This window comes from Sus scrofa, chromosome 13, assembly GCF_054392235.1.
Source record: "Sus scrofa isolate SSC_HxYL_T2T_F1_AM1 chromosome 13, Sscrofa_HxYL_maternal_Yorkshire_Landrace_v2.0, whole genome shotgun sequence".
Lineage (NCBI taxonomy): Eukaryota > Metazoa > Chordata > Mammalia > Artiodactyla > Suidae > Sus > Sus scrofa.
The window spans coordinates 46,589,677-46,611,295 of NC_139395.1; the positions used below are offsets into that span (position 1 = coordinate 46,589,677).

At 54.3% G+C, this 21,619-nt stretch overlaps 1 protein-coding gene and 1 pseudogene across 4 annotated transcripts; both read right to left on the reverse strand.

Moving 5' to 3' along the window:
• Positions 1-116: 116 nt before the first annotated feature.
• LOC146397312 (laminin subunit beta-1-like) lies at positions 117-15,794 on the reverse strand (annotated as a pseudogene).
• CCDC71 (coiled-coil domain containing 71) lies at positions 12,201-19,619 on the reverse strand. Of its 4 annotated transcripts, none has more exons than XR_014823132.1 (3): positions 19,566-19,619; positions 14,679-17,614; positions 12,201-13,634 (listed from the first exon to the last, which is right to left on the reverse strand). XR_014823132.1 is itself a non-coding variant. In XM_005669536.4 (2 exons), exon 2 carries the CDS (start codon positions 17,560-17,562, stop codon positions 16,150-16,152), a length of 1,413 nt encoding a protein of 470 aa, XP_005669593.1. In that variant the 5' UTR covers positions 17,563-17,614; positions 19,566-19,619; the 3' UTR covers positions 12,201-16,149. The 4 variants fall into 4 exon arrangements, 2 of the variants coding, with proteins under 2 accessions (XP_005669593.1, XP_003132253.1); XR_014823131.1 differs by having other exon boundaries at positions 19,537-19,619; XM_005669536.4 differs by having other exon boundaries at positions 12,201-17,614.
• Positions 19,620-21,619: the final 2,000 nt, after the last annotated feature.

Sequence of the window (21,619 nt, forward strand, 5' to 3'; positions counted from 1 at the left end):
TAGATCACTCAGAGATAAAGATCTATCAGGATTTCAGGGGCACTAGATGGCTTCAGGGAATTTTACCTGACTTCTCAGGTTTCTCAACGGCAGAGGGCTGCTAGAAGACATTTGGTGTCACATGGGGTTCTCTCAGGATCAGCAGGTACTCAGTAGTATCTCTGGTCTCTCAAGGTCAGGAGATTCCAAAGTCATTCTGCAGTCACTCTGAATCACCCAGGTAGTCCCAGAGTCCCTCTTACTGGCATCCACAGAGAGCACTCAGCAGATGGCATACACATTTGCCCATAGCCACACGTGATCAAGCAGCTCTGCTGCCTGCTGTTCTAGGACCCATAGGGTGGTCACCTTCTTGCCCAGTGTCTGCTCATTCTTAGCCAGGCGGTGTTCCAACCCTGAGGATCAAGGTCATCTGACCCTAATCTCTGACTCTGGTCCTCATCTCCATCTGAACCCAGCCCTAAATTAGTTCTAACCCTAATCAACATTTGGCCCCCTGTTCTGAACTTTGACCCCAGCCTGATCCCTATATGAATCTGGAGCTGACCTGGACCCAGGCCTGACCCTTCCACACCATCCCTGTAACCCTCCCTTCCGACCCTGACCCTACCCTGTACCCACCCTACCATGGCCCAGCTGACGTACCCGCCAGGTGGCACCAGCTGATCTGTGCCAACTTTAGCAGTTCTTGGGTCTCAGCTCATGCCTGCTGTACCCGCTCTCCGGCATCCTGCACCATGGCCACCAGGCTAGATGTGCCCTTCTACAACTCCACCACACTTAAATGGGCCACCCGTGACTCCTAGAACAGAACTATATCTGAAACCCCACTGCACCCCAACCCTGCTTCTCAAATATATTGCTACCTAAGGTTCCTGGAGGGCCAGGGGGTTTTAGAACTGAGACCCTGCCTCAGTCCAGCGCAGTCCAGTGCCAGCCTAAACCCCCCTTCACACAGTTCCAGATGGGTCCCTGAGACCCTAATGTCCGCTTTTCCCATCTCACTGAGCTCAGGCTTTCGGCCACACCTAAGGCATGTGCTGCTCCCTCTTCTGGGCCTGCTGCTGACTCAGGGCCAAAGGGGTTCTGAGAGCCTCAGCTACAGTGGACAGATGCCCCAGCACAGGGGTCACATCCACTGCCAGTGTCATCTGGGCCAGGCAGCCTGCCACCTGAGGCAAAGATCAGGGGATCACAGGGAGGTCACACCAGGGTACCAACTATGTAGAGTGTTGACATGTCAGGGTGTTTAGTAGCACCACAGTATCACAGTGGGTCAAGGATCTCAGGGGAAATGGGGATCACAGCAGCCGCTGTACAGGAGGTATGAGAGAGCTGAGGGGTGTGGGTGGGGTATCACCTCCTGTACACGGGCCTCCACACCCTGAAGTCTCTTTTTCACCGCCTGCAGCCCTTGCTCTGCAGCCTTTGCACGAGCTGATGCCTTAGCCAGCGCACCCTGAATGTCCAGCGCATGGTCTGGGCCCTGGCTGTATCCTCCCTGATGGGTGCAGATAATCAGTCCAGCATTTATTTCCTCCCCACATTCTGACCTCTACCTCTAGCCTCCTGGCCCTTCACCTGGTCTGCCATGCCTGATGGAGAACACCTTCAGCTTTGGGAAGCTCCTGGCCTAGGGCATCTGGTGCAAGGAGGACATTCTCGATCTGATCCAGCAGGAGAGCAATGCCCACTGCACCACCTTGAGGGAGGCGCATGCTATGCCAGCAGCTTCACACTCAGCATCCGCACCCTTATCTGTGGGGATGGAGGTAGGGATCCTGGATGTGAACTCTGATTCCTGACCCAGTGAACCTTGGCCTTAATTTCTCACTGACCCTGTCTCTGACACCACTACATGTTGTGCTGGAGGTTTCCAAGAGCCAATTGTCAAATTTTTAGGAATTCTATGAATCAGTCGTTAAATGACTGGTAGCTGAGGTCAGCCATGGGGGGATTGCTCATACCATAGAAACTGACAAACACAATAAATCAGTCCCTCCTGATTCCCATCCCCAACTTGTTAAATATTTATAAGCATGCTAGTGCTCCCACCTGACCCCTGTCAGTGAGTATTCCTCATTCCAGAAGGAGTATCCTACCAGTGTCCTGGATGCCCACCTGCCCCTGTCCTCAGCTATGAACAGACACACAAGCAGACATGTGCCCAAGAGGAAATGCTGGATGGTCTGTACGGTTGCTTGCACATGAGCCATGGTGGCCACACCCCAAGGCCCCCTTGCACAATGCCACATCTCCCAGGCCTGGATTCTCATGGAGCTTGCAGTGGCTTGGACTTGCTGTAGCTGGTGGGGGTGGGTCACGTGTGGACTGTGTCTCCTGCAACCCCATGGCCAAGCCATGGTACCCTATGACTCCTCCATGCTCCCCTCTATGGCCCTCATGGTGCTGTGCCAGTTGCTGACAATGCTCCAAGGCTGTGACTGCTATGTCCAGGCCATAGAAGGAACTATGGGACATAACCAGAGCCCACTCAGTGGTGGGCAAGGTCCCAGGACAAGAGGGAACAGCATAGGGCCTAGGAACATAGGCCAGCCCAGTTCTCCGACCCCTGCATTCCTGCCAACAAGGTAGGGGATCCAGTGAGGAGCCCATGTCCCAGACCTCCCATTGTCCTACACCCAGTGTACCCCTAGGAGAGAATCCTTGCCTTGGCAAAACATCCCACAGTGATCTGTATCTTCACCTACCATTCCATTTTTTTTTTTTTTTTTTTTTTTTTTTTGTCTTTTAAGGGCCACACCCACAGCATATGGAGGTTCCCAGGCTAGGGGTTGAATTGGAGCTGTAGCCGCCAGCCTATGCCACAGCAACAACAATGCCAGATCCGGGCCGCATCTGCGACCTACACCACAACGCATGGCAAAGCCGGATCCTTAACCCACTGAGCGAGGCCAGGGACCGAATCTGTGTCCTCATGGATACGAGTCAGATTCATTTCTGTTGAGCCATGACGGGAACTCCACCATTCCAGCTTTGACTAGGAGTCTCAGAAGCAGAGGGTGTAGCCTCTGGACCCTGTTGATCAGCCCCTTCAATTTCAGCTGCCACGAAGCTGTCCCTCTGAGCCTGTCCCCCACAGTAGCTGCTCTGCCCTTCATCAGGCCTCTTGGGCCTGTCCTAGGATGCTGATTTGTCCTCCAAGTGTGACCATGACCTGGGCTTCAAGCATGGCCTCTTGAGAAAACAGGGCAGCTGAGGAAATGTGGGCCTCAGCATCTGCAGGGAATGGGAACAATAGACAGAGGGGTGTCTCAGGGCTCCACTGTCTGAGGCAGGGTCAATCAGCCTACTGGGTCCCCTGATACATAAGCAAAGCACCTGGTCCCTTCCTTCTGCCCCAGCCTAGCCCCTACCCTCACTGCTGCCCACCCACTTGTCCACTTGGCCTACCCTTGGATTCCTGTAACCTTCTTCAGCCAAGCCATGTACTTAACATGGTCTAGCTCCCAGGATAGTTCTTCTAGTCGTTCACATTGCCCCCTAAACCATGGCTCTCTCTCTGCTCCAACTCTCCAGTGGTCCACAGTGTATGGCCCAACACAGCTATGGGAAGAAGGAATATCAGCCTGGCCAGAGATGCCCTTTCCTCCCTGATTCCTCACTCAAGAAACCTCACCTCACTCTCAGGCCAACCTGAGACCCTCTGAGTCCCTGACCCTGGGAAGCTAGCTGGAGACCTCCTCCCTGCTGACCCCAGACCCCTTGCCTGCATCCAGCTATCCACTCTGTAAGTTGTCACAGGGGCCCCACAGCGGGGGAAGGAGCTTCCAGGAGTATCTGTGTCTGCTGGAGTACCCCTTCTAGGGCCTGCAGGTGTCTTCCCTGATCCCCAGCACCCCAGCCAGGCATCCCCTCGAGTAAGGCAGCCGCCACCCTGGCCACAGTGCCCAGCTGCAGCTGGAGAAGAGCCAGGTGTTGGTCCTAGGAGGTGAAACTGGGAAGGCAGGACATGCAGTGTGGGAAGACTCCTCTGGAGCCACAGGCACATGCTCAGCACCCCAGCCCTGAGATGTCCTCTCTGCAGCGGCAGGAGCCTGTGTGTGGGGTCACAGCTGGGCAAGATGGAGCCCTGACGATCACAGGCACAGTCTGTGGGGGAGAGATGGGGTCACGGTGGGAGCAGGTGGCAGTCACCATAACCTTGCCTCCAAGAAGCCTGATGGAGGAGAATAGGCCTGAGTGACTGTGAGAACCCTCACTCAAGCCACTACTCAGGACAGCCATGGGCACTGACATCTACCCAGGCATGGAAGCCTTTAGGCAGGAAAATGGCACGGGGCTCCGGGAGCTCTACAGCCCAATCAGGGGTCAGATAGGGTGAAGACTGGCATGTGGGATCAGGAAAGAGCCACCCAATGTGTCCCCTCTGCAGGCCTACCCTACCTGGTCTCACTAATGCTATTTCCCTCCAGCTGCTTCATGAGTATTTCTTTCTTTCTTTTTTCTTTTTTTGCTTTTTAGGCCCACACTCATGGCATATGGAGGTTCTAAGGCTAGGGGTCCAATCAGAGCTGCAGCTGCCAGTCTACACCATAGCTCACAGCAACACCGGATCCTTAACCCACTGAGTGAGGCCACGGATCGAACCTGCAACCTCACGGTTCCTAGTCAGATTTGATTCCACTGAGCCACAATGGGAACTCCATAAGAGTATTTCTTGAAGTTGTGGATGAAAGAGCAATGAACACTTTGTGCTGTCCCTTGGAACAAACCTGCTGCTTCCCTGCCACCCCACAGAGGGTCTGTCAGGGCAGCCTCACCCCTGCCAGTGGATTTTGTGAGTGCCATGCCCACCTTTGCACAACTGCTCCCAGTCTCCCCAGTACCCATCCTGACATTGGGAGCATGTGAGACCCTCAAATCCTTCCTGGCAGGGGCACTGCCCTGTGACCTGAAGGAGGAGAGCATGGCCGGTCAGCAGAGACAAAGAGCCTCCTGTGGGGAGGGAGAAGGACATGCGCACTCAGAGGCAGCACACAGTCCTCCTTTCAGCCCTACTCTTGCTTGGGCTGCACCCAAACCCCCGCTTGGCTGAAGGCTTCTCCCTTCCTGCTCCCTTTGGTCTGACTCCCTTTGGCCGGCCCCCACACTCCCACATTGTCAGCCTCACCTCCCACAGACCAGCCCCTTGGGTTCTCAACTACTGACCTGCTCCTCTGTGTCCCGAGTCAAGCGCCCCACTGTCTCCACACCCTCACTCCCTGACTCCCACCCTCTCCTCACCAAGGACCCAAGGACACACTTCGGACTTCATCTCCTTCAGTCACTGACCTTTCTTCTGGGAACACTTGCTTCTCATGGCCATCCATCTCTGCTTCTACCAGCTCTCCATCCTCACCCTCCACCCTGAATCCTTCCACTCTGTCTCCTCAGCCTCCATCCCAGTTCCACTCCTGCCCCACACCTGCCATGCACAGTCGCCTTTGCTTGCTCTGACCCACTCACAGTGCTTCTCCTACACCTAATGCGTGGCGGTATGCAGGTTGGGCCCATGTAGTCTCATGCCTGCTCATAGTTAATGTCACACAAGAACACAGACACACGGCTGTCTGCAGCCACACACATCAGTGCTGGTGATCAATTAACACTTGCATCAGCCATAAATCACACCCTGTCATCAGACACACACTCACTTACACCTGGCCATTGCCACATGCTATGGGCAACATGGGCTCACTCACTGGGTGACACACCTGCTGCAAAATGTGTTGCACATGGCAGCTGCAGGGCTCGCAGCCCCGGGGCCTCCCCAGGTTCCAGAAGAGGTGGGTACAGTGGCTAAAGTCCTGCCCCAGCATGTGGGGGCAGCAGGGGCACCACCTACTGACCTGGTTGCAAAAACAGGTTTCAGCCCCAGATAGGCACCTTGCCCCAGGGGTCACAGCTGCAGCCAGGGGAGAAGAAGGGCTTGACAGGGTCTGAGGAAAGGGAGCCCACCCGCCCACCTTAGGATGTCCTCACCCATCCCACCCACACACTCACGCCTGGGTGCAGGGCACTGCTGTGGAAGCCAGGCCTGCAGTAAGCATGGCCAGGGCTGTGGCTGTGGTACAGACAATGCTGATGCAGTGCCCACTGTGGGAGTTACAGGCACCCAGATCATGTGGATCAATGTTGTTGTTATACTGGCAGGGCCAACATGGACTCCTTCTGGCATCTCCTCCTGGCCAAGGGAACCCAAAGTAGCAGAGGAGCAGTGGTCACAGTAGAGGCCTGGAGTGGGTTGGGATATGTGTGGAGGATATGCCTCAGGTGTTTTCCAGTACCTTTGGAGTCCCTGGATCCCACTTAACCAGCCAGAAAGTCTGAGGTCCATCCAGGAGGGCAGAGAATACAACAGCTACATTATGGTCCACCTTTTTGGCTTACAAGTTCTATGTCTATAATTCCTCAAGAACGGGGAGCTCCTTGAGGAGAGGTGCCTAGACTGCAGCCCAAGACACAGGAGGCACTGGCAAAGATTTGCCTCCTAGACCTGAAGGGATTGTGAACCAGACAGCAGGGCCATGGGTTTGTCACAGCCAACTATGCCTCACTTACATAGCCAGGGGCACAGAGGCACAGAACACATCCACTTGTGCTGCCACATGTCAGGAAGTCCCAGGCTCAAGACAGAGGTAGGGCTGGCACTGCTGGCCTAAGCCCAGGGCGGGGTCTCTGTAGTAGCCATCCAAGCACCCGGGGGCAGTAGCACATGGAATGGGGCCTCACCCTCTCATCACAATTCCTCCCCAATTCTGCCAGTGCCAGCCTCACCTCTCACAGTGCCGGCCCGTGGTGGCTTAGTGGCGGTCCTGGCAGAATGAATAGGTGGAACAAATCAGCATGCCTGTTACAGGCACACGGCTGACAGTGGGGGAAGCCCCACCAGCTGGGAAGGCATTAGTCAGAGCAGTGACCAGCAAAGCCTGTCCAGTATGTGCACTGTCCCCACACAGGGTTACAGATGGCACTGTTGGCACCTTTGGTGTGGGAGTGACACTCTGAGAAATGGCAGGGTGAGCAAGCCATGCAGAGAAAGGAGATGACTGGTCCCAGATCACATATCCACTGGCCCTGAAGGCTCACCACTGCAGCTGGTGGGCCCGAAGCCACATGGTCCAGGCATGCAGTGGTCACAAACATGACCAACAACATTAGGACAGCAGGGGCACTGCCCACCCAGTAAGGCACACTCAGTGCTCAGTGAACCCTGGGGGTGGCATTCACATGTTGGCAGGAGAAAAGGCAAGACCAGATGAACCTCATGATGCCTCCTGCAACCCCCATCCTTCAGCACCCTCAAGTTAGGGCCACATACTCACCAGAGCCACCCCCATGGAGCAGTGCTGAGATGCTGCAGATGAGGCAGACCCAGGACTCAGGTATGGTGCTGGAGAGGCTCACCCACACTGCCTCCATGCAGCCCACCCTGTGGAGTTCCTGCAATTGCCCAGTGGTGCCAGGGTCCACAGATCTCAGTCCGGGCAACTCTTTCACCAGTGGCAGGAGCATGAGCTAGTAAGAAGGCAGAGGGTGGTGGGTAGGGGCTAGTGGGCCCAGCTCCATTCACTAACATCTACACTGGAACTTCCTCATGTGGCCCTCACAGTTCCTGCCTGACCCTTTCCTGTTTCTCTTTGAAGTCTGTTTTTCCTTCCCCTCCAATGGCCCCAATCTAGTCCGGGCAATGTCACCTCTCACTCAGAATCATGGCAGCAGCCTCCCCCTAACAATCCATTCTCTCCATCTTGTTCCTGCTCAAATCCCTTCCTTTGAGGTCTGGTCCCTGCCTGTCTCACAGTCTATCCTTGGCATGTGCTTCTCCCCTGCATGGATATCCCTTCCTACACTCTTCATCTGCCTCAATCTTCTTGGTGTAACTCTAGGCCTCCATGACCCCCTGTCCCTTGGACCCATGGCATCCATATTGTCCTATCATTTTTGTACCCCCAGAGGTGGAGTGAAGCCCCTAGGATCTCACTGAATCCAGAAGGATGGTGCTGCCACCACCCCACCCCCAGGTCTCCACACCCCCTTGGTCTGCCACAGCTGCAGGGTCATGGAGTAGCATGTTCCAGGTTCGAAGCAGAAAGTCTGGATAGAACTACAGCTCTGCAGGGAGGGAGGAGAGGAGTAAGGGTGGGGTAAGGAGGTCATGATCATGTGGTCCCAGGAATACCCATTTCCATTGTGCAGATATGGGGCCCAACATTTTATCATTCAACTAATGGAAAAAGACCAACTTCTTAAACCCTGTTTTTGTTTTTGTTTTTTTTAGGGCCACAGCATATAGAGGTTTCCAGGCTAGAGGTCGAATCAGAGCCATGGCTGCCAAGCTACACCATAGCCATGCCAGATCTGAGCTGCATTCTCTTGCAGCAATGCTGGATGCTTAACCCACTGAGTGAAGCCAAGGATCAAACCCATATCCTCGTGGATACTAGTCAGGTTCTTAGCCAGCTGAACCACAATGGGAACTCCCTGCTCTGTTTTAAATTAGGCCTTTGTGTGATTGTTCTATGACATGATGCTGTACCATGTTGGGTGTTCTCCACTTTGGGTAACGTTCCAAATGTGTTGGCTATGTAGTAGGGTCTTGGTACTAGGGGTCACAGGGTGTGGCCTACCTGTGTACATGGGTTAAGGCTGCCTGAAACAACTGCTCTGAGGGCAGCAGATGGGCACATCAGGTACTGGGCTGGGATTGGGCACAGGCACTAACGCCTGCCAGTCTTCAGATGCCTAGGCTTAAGGGTCAGCAATCATAGAGCTGCCCCTACCCACCACCCAGAACCACTCATCCACTTGCCTGGTACCCACTGACCTGGGTCTCTTAGCGTAGGACAATGTCGTACTCCAGGATACGAGGCACTGTGGGTGCCAGCAGAGAGAGGCCGGTGCCATCAACCACATGTGCAAAGTCCGAGCCAGTCCACAGTGGGGAGCCAGCTCCCAGATACAGGGGCAGAGGCCCCTTTGGGGCCTGGATATGAGGCACAAACTCCCAGGCCCAGAGCACTCCAGGACCTAGGACTCTCAGGATTTAGGTTCCCATTCCTCTAAGACTTCAGAAACCCAAATCCCCAGGGCTTGGGCCCCATCCTTACTAAGACCTAGTGACCTGTGACCCAACCCTGTTCCTCAGACTCCTCACCTTGGGCAGCTATTGACTATAACGGGCTCACTTGGCAGAACGGAGGACACATTCAGGGTCACGCTGTCTCTGAAGTTGGGGCCTGAGCCAACTGGGGGAAGTCTCTGGGGCTTGTGTACAGTGGGGAGGAGCAGGCCAGGGGGCTCCCTGGGGGCATTCAGGTGTCAGTGTCCTCCAACATCCTAGCCCTGTCCTCTTCCACCCTACTCTGGGGATATGGGCTCTTTCCAAGACACCAATCTTCTAACCATGCTGATACCACCCTATCTGGACTTGCCTCATCTTCCTAACCCTGTCCAGCCTCTTCTACCAACCAGCTCACTCTGGACACTCCCTCCCCCTGAGTCCTGAGGTATGAGCCTTGACTTCTTCCTGCCCCTGCTCCTCCTGAACACTCACAGGCAGCCAGGGGTTGGTAGGCTGGAGGCCCTGGCTAAGCTCAGCTTCAGTAGTGGCCTGGTTGAGGGCAGCGCAGAAGAACCCAGATTGGAGATCATGGCAGTGGCAGCCGTAGAGGTGGGGGCAGCACAGGCAGAAGCCCTCCTCTGCAGAACACCCAGGCCAGTGTGGGAGTAGGGAGGGGACAGAGTCAATTCCAAATTCTTGTCACCTGACCCAGACCCTCAGGCCCTGCCTTGTATCTTTTGCTGTGGGCACCCCCAAAGTCACAGTCACAGGGCTGACAGCCTAGAGTCATGGATCAGACCCCAGAACTTGGGGCATAAGAGAGAGTAGGGGTTGGAGGAAGGACAGCAAGAAGAGACGGTTCAGGGGCCTGGAAATCTGGATACTGGGTCCACTTGTTGCAAGGAGAAGAGGGGTGAGTGCAGGGCTTGAATGCTCTAATGTCTCCAGCTGAGAAGGAGAGAAGAGACACTGGTGTACTCTTGCACAGGCTCATGGAGAGGAGGGAAGAGGTAAGAAGATGAGGACACGCTAAGGGGTGAAATAAAGGTTAAAGGATTTGTAATGTTCAGGGAGAGGCATGAGTATTCCTTCAAATACATTTGCTGTGAAACACCTTTAAACTCAGTGCATAATACTGTTGTAACTCCTTTAAATGCTTTTCTTCCTTTTGTTCCCCAAACTCCCACCTGAGGGCAGGTAATGGTTCAGCTAGCCAAGGTGACACTGATTCTAGAGACCAGGTCAGGAAGTGACACCAACCCATCTGCAAGGCTCAGTCTACAGGCACACTGATTACAGCGTTGTCAGCTTGTAGAAGCTCAGTGCCCAAAATCAATGTCAAATCAGAAGGTGAGTCAAGTCTCATTAGACAATGGCATCAGTCCCAACCACAGACAAAGCATTTGCAGTGACAGCTACCACTGGAAGGATCATAGGTGGGGGAGTGCCAGGACCTGGCCCTGGGGATTGCTCCTGCAGGCTAAGGCACAGGGCTGTTAGAGTGCTGGTGGGACTGCTGCAGGAGTAGGTGTGTGTGTGTTATTAGGGTAATTAGGGGCAGAGCAAGGAAGACATGGAGGTGGAAGTCCATTCTGAGGGTCACTCACGCTGGCATCCCTCTGACTGGGTGGGGCTCAGGCCATAGTGACCAGGCCAGCAGGAGTCACAGCGCTGGCACCAGATATGAACTTTGCAACGACACTGCCCAGAGAGGAGGCCTCAGGTTCCATCTGTGTGGGCATCACACAAATCCCCTTCCACGGTACCCACAGGATCACAGTCACAGGCTGGACCAGTGGTCAGAAGCGAATACAGTCGGGTGAGACACCACCAACGAAGTTCAAGAGTCAGAGTCAGAATTGGGACTGGGGGTTGGAGCTCTCACCTTTACAGGAGTGAAGGGACAGGGGATCCTCTTGGGGATCTTGGTGGAGGAAGGGCTGGCTGAGCTCACAGGGGCGCCTAGCTGCGTTGTGTTGACATGCATCACACACACCTCCACTCGTGTTGCCAGATGCAAGATACAGGACCATGTCAAAGTGACAACTGCAGGCATGCCCATGACACTCACATTCTGGAGCAGAACAAGGGAGGTAGATATGGAGTGGGCTGACCCATGGCAAGTATGGCTAGACAGAATAGGGCATGGCACCTACCCCAGCAGGCATAGGGGTGCCCAGGCTCTGCTGCCTGCCATGGGTGGTCCTGGTGCAGGTCCTGGCAGTGCCCTCAGCGGTTATCAGCTGTGTGGTGGTGGCAGATGCAAAGGTCATGCACCTGACAGGGAGGAGAACCACATGAGTCTGCCCAGTCCCCCAGCTTGCCTTCTCAACCAGTCACAGGATGCCCCTCCTGTGGTAATCACCATGCCTTCCACGTTGGTTGGGGCCCCAGGTACAGGCCCGCATTCAGAGGCATGGCCATAACACAGGCAGCTGACTCGGGCCACAAGCTCATAGAGAGCATAGTAATAGAAGGGGTGTCCCTTGAGCACTCCCAGGGGCCTATCACTCAGGGTGTGCACTTTGGAGAAGTTTGCATGGAGGTTAGTCACATGCAGAAGCTTTTGAGACACAGAGATCTCTTAGGTACACTGGTCATTATCCCTCTATGGGTGGGGCAGAGGGAAAGGAATTGGTGAAGGAGGTCTCTCCCCTCTCTACATCACTGCAGCCACTTCCCCCAGCATCCATGCTGTGGGACTCTCCCATCTCTGCTCTCCTGAGCATACCATTTGAGAATCACCACGGCCTAATGGTGAAAATTCCACCTCTGTGCTGCTCCAGACATGATACCACTCATGAGCTGAGATCTGTATATCCCACTGGTTCCTGATCAACGCTTTCTGGCATTTCTAGATATTTGAAGCCTGCTTCCTCAAGGCAATAAAGGATTCCATCTGACTGCAGAGGTTTGGGTCACTGCAGAGGCACAGATTTGATCCAATGGGCTAAAGGATCCAGCATTGCCACAGTTGCAGCTTGGATTCAATCCCTGCCCCAGAACTTCCATATGCCATAGGTGTAGCCATTTAAAACAAAACAAAACAAAACAAAAAAACAAACAGGATTCTATTCCCCAGTGCATTACTCAACTCAGAAATCAGCTGATTACCCAGCCAAATCACATAAGGTTTGTTTGTTAGCTTATTTATTGACTGCCTTTTTCATTTTCCTGTCAGTTCCAAAACAAATAACTCCTTTATCTGCTTCCCACTGGGCACTGCCCAGAAGATGCCTGGCACACAGTGGGGCTCCATGGGCACTTGTTAAATGAACACATGGATAGAAAACCATGGTCTGTGGCTCCTTTTTCTCTACACAGCTCAAGTCAGCTACCAAGCCACCTCCTGTATCCCTTTGCCAGAGCTCCCCTTTTGATTGGAGAAACACGCAACAGCTGCTCCAGAATGGGGGAGGGGTGGGTAGGTGTCCAGGTGAGTAGCTAGTAATGATCCAAGTCAAGGTGAGTGGAGAACATAGAGAAAAAGCTAGTTTGGAGTCTGTCCTCCTGTTCTGGTACTCTCCCGTACTGGCTCTGGGCTGCCCTGCTGAGTCTCGATTATGTCTCTCTTGTTTAACAACACTTCTTCTTGACAAGAAAGAGGTCACATGCAGCAATGCCCTGGTGCCATATGGAGGAGGCTTAGGGACATGGGGTACCAGTTAAGGCCAGGTGATGAATCAAAGGGCAAAGGGCAGCAACAGGTGATAATGATGGTGGAATGATGGGGAACTATGACAGTGGCTTACAGAGAGTTATGAGGTACAGTGATGGGACAGAGATGGGGTCAGCTATTGGGCTGGCATGGACAGCAGTATTGAGGATCAAAGTGGGGCCTCACAAAGGAATTCAGTGATGAGGGAACTATAAGGGACAGAGATGAAAACTGCTACCCATAAGGCCAGTCCCCATGCACTGGGCATAGGCATCAGGAACAGTACTGGAAAGCAATAACAGGGACAACAGAGGACCATGATGGGTCAGAGCTGGGGAACAATCCTTAGAGGACTGAACTGACTTGCCTGCCACCCTACACCACTGGTACACATACCCAGGCAGGATCACAACCCACCTCCAGAAATTATCTCATTTTGTTGACACAGGGGTACAGGACTGGCTGTGGGGATAATTATCCTGAATCTTGGGGTTGTTTGGGCTCTCCACAAGAATGGCTGGGTCCAGAACCTTGAAAATTACCTGTGAAGAAGCGAGCCCAACCCTCCTACCCACTCTCCTTCAATGGAAGGCTTGATGTCTGAGTAACACTGGTCACAGACAAGGTCACTCTGTAGCCAGGGGCAGGAAGGATCCCAGGAAAGTCCTGAGCAGTCATGGGCAAAGTAGTGGTACACGTGTCAGGAATAACTATGGGAGTTCCCGTTGTGGCTTAGTGGTTAATGAATCCGACTAGGAACCATGAGGTTGCGGGTTCGATCCCTGGCCTTGCTCAGTGGGTGAAGGATCCGGCGTTGCTGTGAGCTGTGGTGTAGGTCGCAGACGCGGCTCGGATCCCACCTTGCTGTGGCTCTGGAGTAGGCCGGCGGCTGGAGCTCTGATTGGACCCCTAGCCTGGGAACCTCCATATGCCGCCGAGGGAGCGGCCCAAGAAATGGCAAAAAGACCAAAAAAAAAAAAAAAAAAAAAAAAAAAGGGAATAACCATGGTCCTTTGAGTGCTCAAGGAGCAGAGCCGCTGGGTGGACTGTCCGGGGAACAGGAGGTGGGGGGGAAGGGGGGGGTCCTTGGGACACCAGGGGCAACCATCACTGATGGCCATCAGGTCAGGAGGCAGAGAACAAGCCCCCATGCTGGAGCACTGGGTCGCCTTGAAAGTCATGATGATGTGGGTAAACTAAAAGGCATCCTTTAGGTCCAGCTGAATGGTGACATTCTCAACACCTGTGACCACAAAGGCTGGTCAGTAGCCAGGCTTTGACCCCAGATCCCAGACCTGTACATATGGGCACACAGTCTTACCACTCTGTGCTCACCACCAGGTCTTTCTGCTGCCAGGATCATTCTGAGATCACATTCTCAACGCCATGCCTTTTCCCATTCCAAGAGTCACAAAAGGAGCAATGGTGAGAGCCTTAGGGGACTGCCCAAGGAGACAGACTAGGCAGTAGATGCATCGTTCGTTCCTGTCCCCCTGCAAAATTTCACAGCACAGGCCCAAGCAATGACCTGAACTCCCACAGGGCTGAACTTTCCTAAGAAATTCCGAAGATACCATCTCCAGAGCCCATACCCTCCTCCCTACCTGCAGGTGACTGACAATGCAAAACTCAAGGCCATGGAGGCCACACATGAATGCTCAGAGTTCAAAGGCTCTGGCCATGGCCAATAATCAGGTTGCCAGTAATTGGATAGCAGCTGCCCCTTGAGCAGCCAGGTGGAGGAAGGATATCTGGCACCTCCTGGCCAGTTGTTCAGGGAGTCTGGACTGGGAAGGGCAGGGTCTGAGTAGAGATCCTAGGGGTAACCTGCCACCTTGCCCCATCCTACAGGGGAGGCCTCGTGATTTCTTTGTCCCTTCTAGATGGCTCTCAGGAAAAGAGATTACCTCTTAGCCACCAGTGGCAGCAGCAGCAGAGCTGAAAGATGGGGGCCTAGCCTGGCTGAAGGTCCTGGGCAGTGGGAACTAGAATCAGGGCTGAGAAGGGATGCAGAGTGGGCCCCTAGCTGGAGCCGCCCTTGAGGATCTGAGTGTGGCCCTCAGGTCTTCCCCATACTCAAATGGTAGATAAAAGCAGGGCTGTCAGAGGCAAGGAACCTGAAGGGCTGTGGGGACATGGTGCAGCTGGGAGCAAAGGGGTCCCCAGAGCCTGGGGAAGCCACACTTAGGGGAAGGATATTGATAGCAGCCACGATATACAGAAAAGGGGAAGGGGGGCACCAAGAAGCACACAGAGCCTCCACAGATCTGCCATCCAATACAGCTGGTGCTAGTGAGGCCAAGGTTCAGACTCACCCACAGAGAAAGAAAAGATCTGATTCTCATTCAAATGAGGTTTCCACCCCAGCCATGAAAGGGTATTGGTCTCCAGGAGCCTTTGGGGAATGTGTCCCCCTCCCTGCCAGCCCGAGGCTGGGCAGCCAGTGAAGGTCTGGCAGATGGGCAGGGAGCTAGTTTTGTTCAGGGCTCAGGACCCTCCCCTCTCCAAAGCAGAAAACAATAATGTGTGAAACAGAGGCCCCTGTTGGAAAGCATGCTGAGGTTGGACCTGGGATTAGACAGAGGACTTGGAACCCAGGCAGAAAGCACTGTGAGAGGAAGTGTGGAAACCCTCCAGTCTCAGCTACTGTAGCATGCTACTCATCCAAAAGAATTCCTTGGTCAGTGATGGGACTCTGTGGCCTCTGACTCAACTCCCAACCTCTTACCACCAACTGGGGAAGTTGAGGCTAGACCTGCTCCTGGAAGAAGCAGAGGGGAGAACAGGCAGAGGTACTTCAGACTATTTAGGTCTGGCCCTGCTCCAAATAAGCCCAGGAAAAGCCCCAAGGTTTCAGCCAGTGCAGGCTGGGAGACAGGGCCACACTGCCTGCGAGGTTCCTCACAGAGCTACCTATTGTCCTCCTCTAAGGAACCTGTCTGGATAACAAATCAGGGGAACCTCAAGGGGAGGTTTCCCACTTCAGAGAGGCTCTGCCCCCACCCTCAGGGCCTTGGAAGCTGCTCTTTCAATCACATCATGACCTGCCCGCAGCACCATCTCTGACATCTCTGTTCCTGGGGCTGCTTTTCTTATATGCTCAAACCCATCTACTTGCAGTCACACACACAAAGACCTTGGAGGGTGGGCAGGAAGACTAGAAGGTGGAAAGGTATAAAACGTGATAGATGGAACAGTGGACATACAATTCGAAGAGTAACAAGTCCCAGTGCATTGCACCATGAGACCACCCCTCCCACCTGCCCACCCCACCCATGTCCTTCAGGACGCCAGTGGCTCTCAGGGACTGGAGAGGCACCCCAGAGTCCTTGGGGTTATGGAATCCATGGGCATTGCACTCTGTGACAATGACCACACAGACAAGTGGACTCAGTCTCCCCGAACACTGTCATCAGGGTGCCAATTATGGCAGCAATGGCTGGAGCTGTATTATAGGAGAAAGGTTCACATGGAGGATCTGCTGAGCCTGCTGCCGCACCTCATCATCTGAGGACCTCCTGTCCACCTTGATGGCCTGGAATCTCAGGAGCTTTGCTGTTCCACGTCCTAACCACATCTTAGGGGATTGGGGCCCAAGACGTGTTCTCTTCCGGGGAGGAAGATCCTTTTCCTCATCAGCCCTTTTCCTCTTCTGCCCCACAGTCTCGGGGCATCTTTTCTGGCCCTTCCTTGCAGTCCTGGCCTGAACAGACCTTTTTGGCCTGCCCCTGCCCCTGGGCTGGATCCGAGCCACCTTGGCCTTGGCCTGCACTGCCTTGGCATTGGCCCGCACTGCCTTGGACTTGGCCCTGGCCCTGGCCCGTGCTGCCTTGGCCTTGGCCTTGGCCTGCACTGCCTTGGCCTTGGCCTTGGCCCTGGCCCGAGCTGCCTTGGCTTTAGCCTTGATCTGTGCTGCCTTGGCTTTTGCCCGCGCCTTGGCAACTTTGGCCTGTGTTCTAGCCACCTTGGCCTGAGCACGGGCAGCTTTGGCCTGGGCTATTTTGGTGCCCAGTGAACAGCCACCTTTCATTCGTGGGCTGCTGAGGGACCCAGTGGCTTTGTAGGTCTTGTTCTGGGGCCCATTGCCTTGTCGGGGTCCAGCCCTGGAGCCTCTTTGAGTCAGACCCTTGGGGCCCTTGCTTGTGGCTTTTCTGGGAACTTTGGGCTGGGAATTCCCCGGGCTCTTCCCTGGACCTCTCCGCAGCTTCAGGGGAGAGTCTGCAAGTGAGAGCTGCACTGACTGTGCCTTGTGCTTGGCACTCAAGCAGGGTATGGGAGTCTTGAGTGGAACCAGGGCCTCAAGTACAACGGACAGCCGCATGGCAGGGTAGACACCTGGATAGAGGTGGGTGGGAAAGCCCACTGCTGCACCCTGGGCATGGCTGGCACTTGACTGCTTCAGGGAGTTCAGTAGCAGGTTGGTGGTGGCATGCTTGGTGAGAGGTGGTGTGGACGCTTTGGCCAGCCTGCCAGACAGTGGCATGGGAAGCAGTGTGGCCTGGCCTGCAGAAAGCTGCATGGGAGTTCGGGGAGCACTGGCTGGAGGTGATGTGGCAGCTGGCATGGGGGCACGAGCTTGCAGCTTTGTCTGGCTTGGGGGGTTGGCTGTGCATGAACTATAGCCATAGACATCACCGCTCCGCAGGATGGTAGGTTGGAAGCCATCATCCCGCAGGCCCTGCAGGAAGGCCACAAGCTGGGCCTCAGTGGCACTGAGATCCTGGCTCATAGGGTTAAAGACAAGCAGCGCCTCCTCCAGGGCCTTCTTCCCTGCCGTGGAGATCCGCGACCAGGAGTGCACAGCTTTCTCCTCCACATGCTGCACCACCACGCTCATGGCATTAGGCACTGCAGATCTGCCTGGGTATCCACAAACCAGGGCTTGGCACCTCCAAGGCAAGAGGAAAAAAGTCAATAAGAACGGCACCAAGATACAGGCCAGGACAGGTAGACAGGTCAATCAAGACCAGCATTCTTCACAATAACATCTATGGATACAAAGGACCCTGGCCAGAATGAGACACTCCCTGGGGTAAAATCCTGGCTGTTTGAACTACCATGGTGGTGGGGGGGAGGTTGAGGTGGGGGACTCATATGGGTCAGAGGCAGCTTCATCAGAATACCTGACCATAGGCTCATCAGAGCCATCCAACCTGTTGTTGGGGCCCTGGAAATATTTAGGCTTGGCCAAATCCCTAGTATTAGATTTAACACTGGGAATATAGGCAAATATCTTCCAGACACCCTGTACAGAAGGCAAGATAGAGATTATCTTCTAAGTTCTTGGCAATACACACAGGCACAAAGCTCAGCTTGCCAATGGGTCAGTGAAGGATTACTGGAGAGGGATACCCAGGTGGGACATGAGTGATGAAGAGAAAAGGACCAGATGGAAATGGAGCAAAAAGGGGAGCAGCCAACCAATGGCTTCGAAGTGAGAAAGAGTATGACAAACTTGGTGTGACTAGAACCTGTGGTTAGGGCTGGGAAGTCTAGCTGAAAGCAGGGCAGTACAAATTTTGAATGCTCTCTGAATGCTGGTCAAAGGTCCCAGACTTACACCCAAGTCCAAGACCATCTCTGTTTCTCCAGCTACTGCTGTTCAGGGGCCCAGGGTGGAGGCTCCCTGTCTATCAGAAGTTCTGCTTTCCAAGTTCCCAGACAGGGTCCAATTCCTGGCACTAGAGCCATGGAGACTAATCTTAAGGAAAGAGCCAGGCTCTCTTTCAATAAAAACTAAAAAGATGATGAGTAGCAGGTACTAATAACACAGCTCTAGAAAGTTAGGCAGCCAGGAGCCAAGCAGCCAGACCAAGAGTCCAAAATCTGACAATGGGAGCCAATGACTCCAAGTAAAATGGTTAAGATAGTAGACACTAGAGATTTGAGGTATCCTAACTAGGGCTTGGGCTGCAGACCTAGTTCAGCTCATTTGGAGCTGTCTGAGAAGACCCAAGTTGTCCAGGCTTCTCTGAAGCTGTGAGCTCTCAATCATGACTAGCCCAACCCAGCACCACACAGTTCCACCAGAGCATTAAAAGATCAACTGAGATGAGGCAAGTCCCTAGGGCCAGGAGGTGCGTCTGTGCAGTGTCTTCCTCCGCCCTAGTGGAGCAGAGGAATTATTCCGAATTCCCTGGAGGAAGTGCCCTGGGGCTCTTTGTTTGGAAACATTCTTTGATCCTCAGGTGTCTAGGCACCTCCCCTCTCTAGAGGCCATTCTCCAAGTACAATCCTCGCATGTGACTTTAGTTCTTTTATTTTATTTTTTTCCAGGGATTGTAGTTTCCAAAGCTGAGAACTGTACAGTAAGGAGGGGCCCACTACCTCCAAGAACACATATTGGGGGTGAACTGGGGGGCTCTTCCGCCCAGGTCGGTCTGGGCCCTTGGGAGCGGTCCTCTGGGAGTTCCAAGACACTGCAGCCTGACCCCTGACCTCCCTTCACACCTGCCCCCGAGACCGGCAGGGGAAGCTGGTGAACGACGTGGGACGGGATAGGCCCCATCCAAGTGGAACCAGGGAGGGGGCAGACCAGGACCCTCAGGCTGGGAGTCCGCGTCCCTGGGGTCCGAGCCGAGGGTAGGAGCGGGGGTCTTGGAGGCAGCGAAATGTACGGGGCGGGCGGTGGGAGCCCGACCGGGTCGCACAGCCCCAGGGTGGGGTCGTTGGGCACGGGGTGGGGGTTGGGGATCTCGGCCGGGCCGGCAGAGGGCGCAGGTCCCGAAGGAGCCAGCCGCCCGGCCCATCCGCCCTGCCGCCTCGCGGACGGCCCCTCCGCGGCGTGGCTAGGCCCACGGCCCCAACCTACCGGCGCCGCCGCAAGGACCCAAGACGCACCTCTGCGCCGCCTCCGCTGCTCCAACATGGCCGCCCGCTGCGCACCGGAAGTACGCCGCGCTTCCGCTTCCGGGACCTGGCCCGCCCCAGTGACCCTTGACCCCTCGAGACCCCGTTTCCCCCAAAGTCTGGGGGCGGAACAAGTAAGAACCGAGGAAGACTTCCTGGAGGAGGTGGCAACGAAAACTACCCTAAACTCTTGGGGGCCTGTGCAGGAGTTTGAGGGGCAGAGGTGCTTTCTGACGCTGCCCGAGGCAGGACTGCACCAGAGCCCAGACTAGCTTGGATTAGGGGCCTAACACCCTCTCTGAGGGGCCTGATGGTTCAGTGACATCTTACCAGGGAGGGTATCCTGGTAAGGTCCAAGCCATCCTTCACCCTCTAGTATCCCCATGAGCTACTGACAAGGTCTGTCTCTGTCCCATTTGCCTGACCAGAGGGTGAAAGGAGTGCACTCTGCCTGGGAGTGTTGCACAGGAGCCCCTTTATTTTGTAGCAGGGGTACAGCTTCTGAGGGCAGTAGGCCTTCTCTTCCTGAGAATGGGGGCCACCACATGTGGTATGAAAGGCTGGTGTGCACACATGTTGCATATAAGCCCAAAGTTATAGGCGTGTCCAATCTGAGAGTCCTAATATAACAGTGTGGGCCCGAGTATGTTTGCTTAGGAACATGCAGACAGTTGTGGTGGGAGGATCCTGGTCCAGCTTCAGCTCCCTCAATGGCAGGAAGCCTTCCCTCAAGTCTTAACTGTGCCCAAATTTCTGTTCTTTGGTCTGGGAGACTGGGGCCTATCTTTCCATCTATAACCTGGGGGCCAGCAGATGGGTTCACCACCCAAACAGCACCAGATGAGAGGATATAGGGGAAAATTAACACTAGGAGTCTGAGGGGGGCCAGAATGGTCTCTAGTGCTCTAACCTAAGTCACCTCTTGGTTAGGGGCCCCCCATACCAGGATGAGAACCAGCCTGGAAGCCCTTGTTTCATGGATGAGATGGTGGGGAAATTAGCACCTTGTTCAGTTCCTGAGCTACGAAGCAAAAATGCTGTCACAACTTTTGGTCCTAACATGTAGAGTGGTACAAATTTGGTAGCTGGGGCCAGGTGGAAGCTGGAGGGTGGATGAATGCTTCATCTGGGGGCTAGTTAATAGCTCTCCTCCCTTCCCATAAAACCCCAGGATTCTCTGGCTGCTTACAGAGGGGTCTGGGCACCTCTAAAGAGAAACACACACCATACCCTAGACCTCACCTTGTGCCCCTGAGCTTCCCAGGGCCTCAGCACTGATGGTGGGGTCTTCAGTGCCTTCACGCACAGTCAAGATGTCCAGAAAGAAATGCAAATTCAGAGTTCCTGCTGTGGTGCTATGGGTTAAGATCCATTGTTGTCTCTGTGGTGGTGCAGTTTCGATCCCCGGCCCAGTGCAGTGAGTTAAGGATCTGGGATTGCTGCAGCTGTGGCATAGGTCACAGTTGTAACTCAGATTTGATCCCTGGCCTACTTCCATATATATTGCAGATGTGGTCAAAGACAAAGAAAAAAAAAAAAAGGAAAAGAAAAGAAAGAAAGAAAGAAAGAAAAGAGGGAGTTCCCATCGTGGTGCAGCAGAAGCAAATCCGACTAGGAACCATGAGGTTATGGATTCAAACCCTGGGCTCGCTCAGTGGGCTAAGGATCCAGCGTTGCCATGAGCTGTGATATAGGTCGCAGATGCGGCTCAGATCCGGAGTTGCTGTGGCTATGGTGTAGGCTGGAAGCTGTAGCTCCAATTAGACCCCAACCTGGGAAACTCCATATGCCACCAGTGTGGCCCTACAAAAGACAAAAAAGAAAAAAAAATGCAAAACTATCTTGCTCCTCTGGGGTCAATGCTCCCAGCCCTGGGTCTTGGAATAGAGAAGGGAAAGGTGGGGTCTCAGAGGCCAGAGTGTCAGGGGGTGCAATCAGGAAGTCCTCACCTTCACACTCACAGTCCCCAACTGTGGATGAGCTCCATCTCTGGTTAAGGATTAGCTTTTTACTCTTAGGACCAGTTCAGCCTTACCTTCTGACCC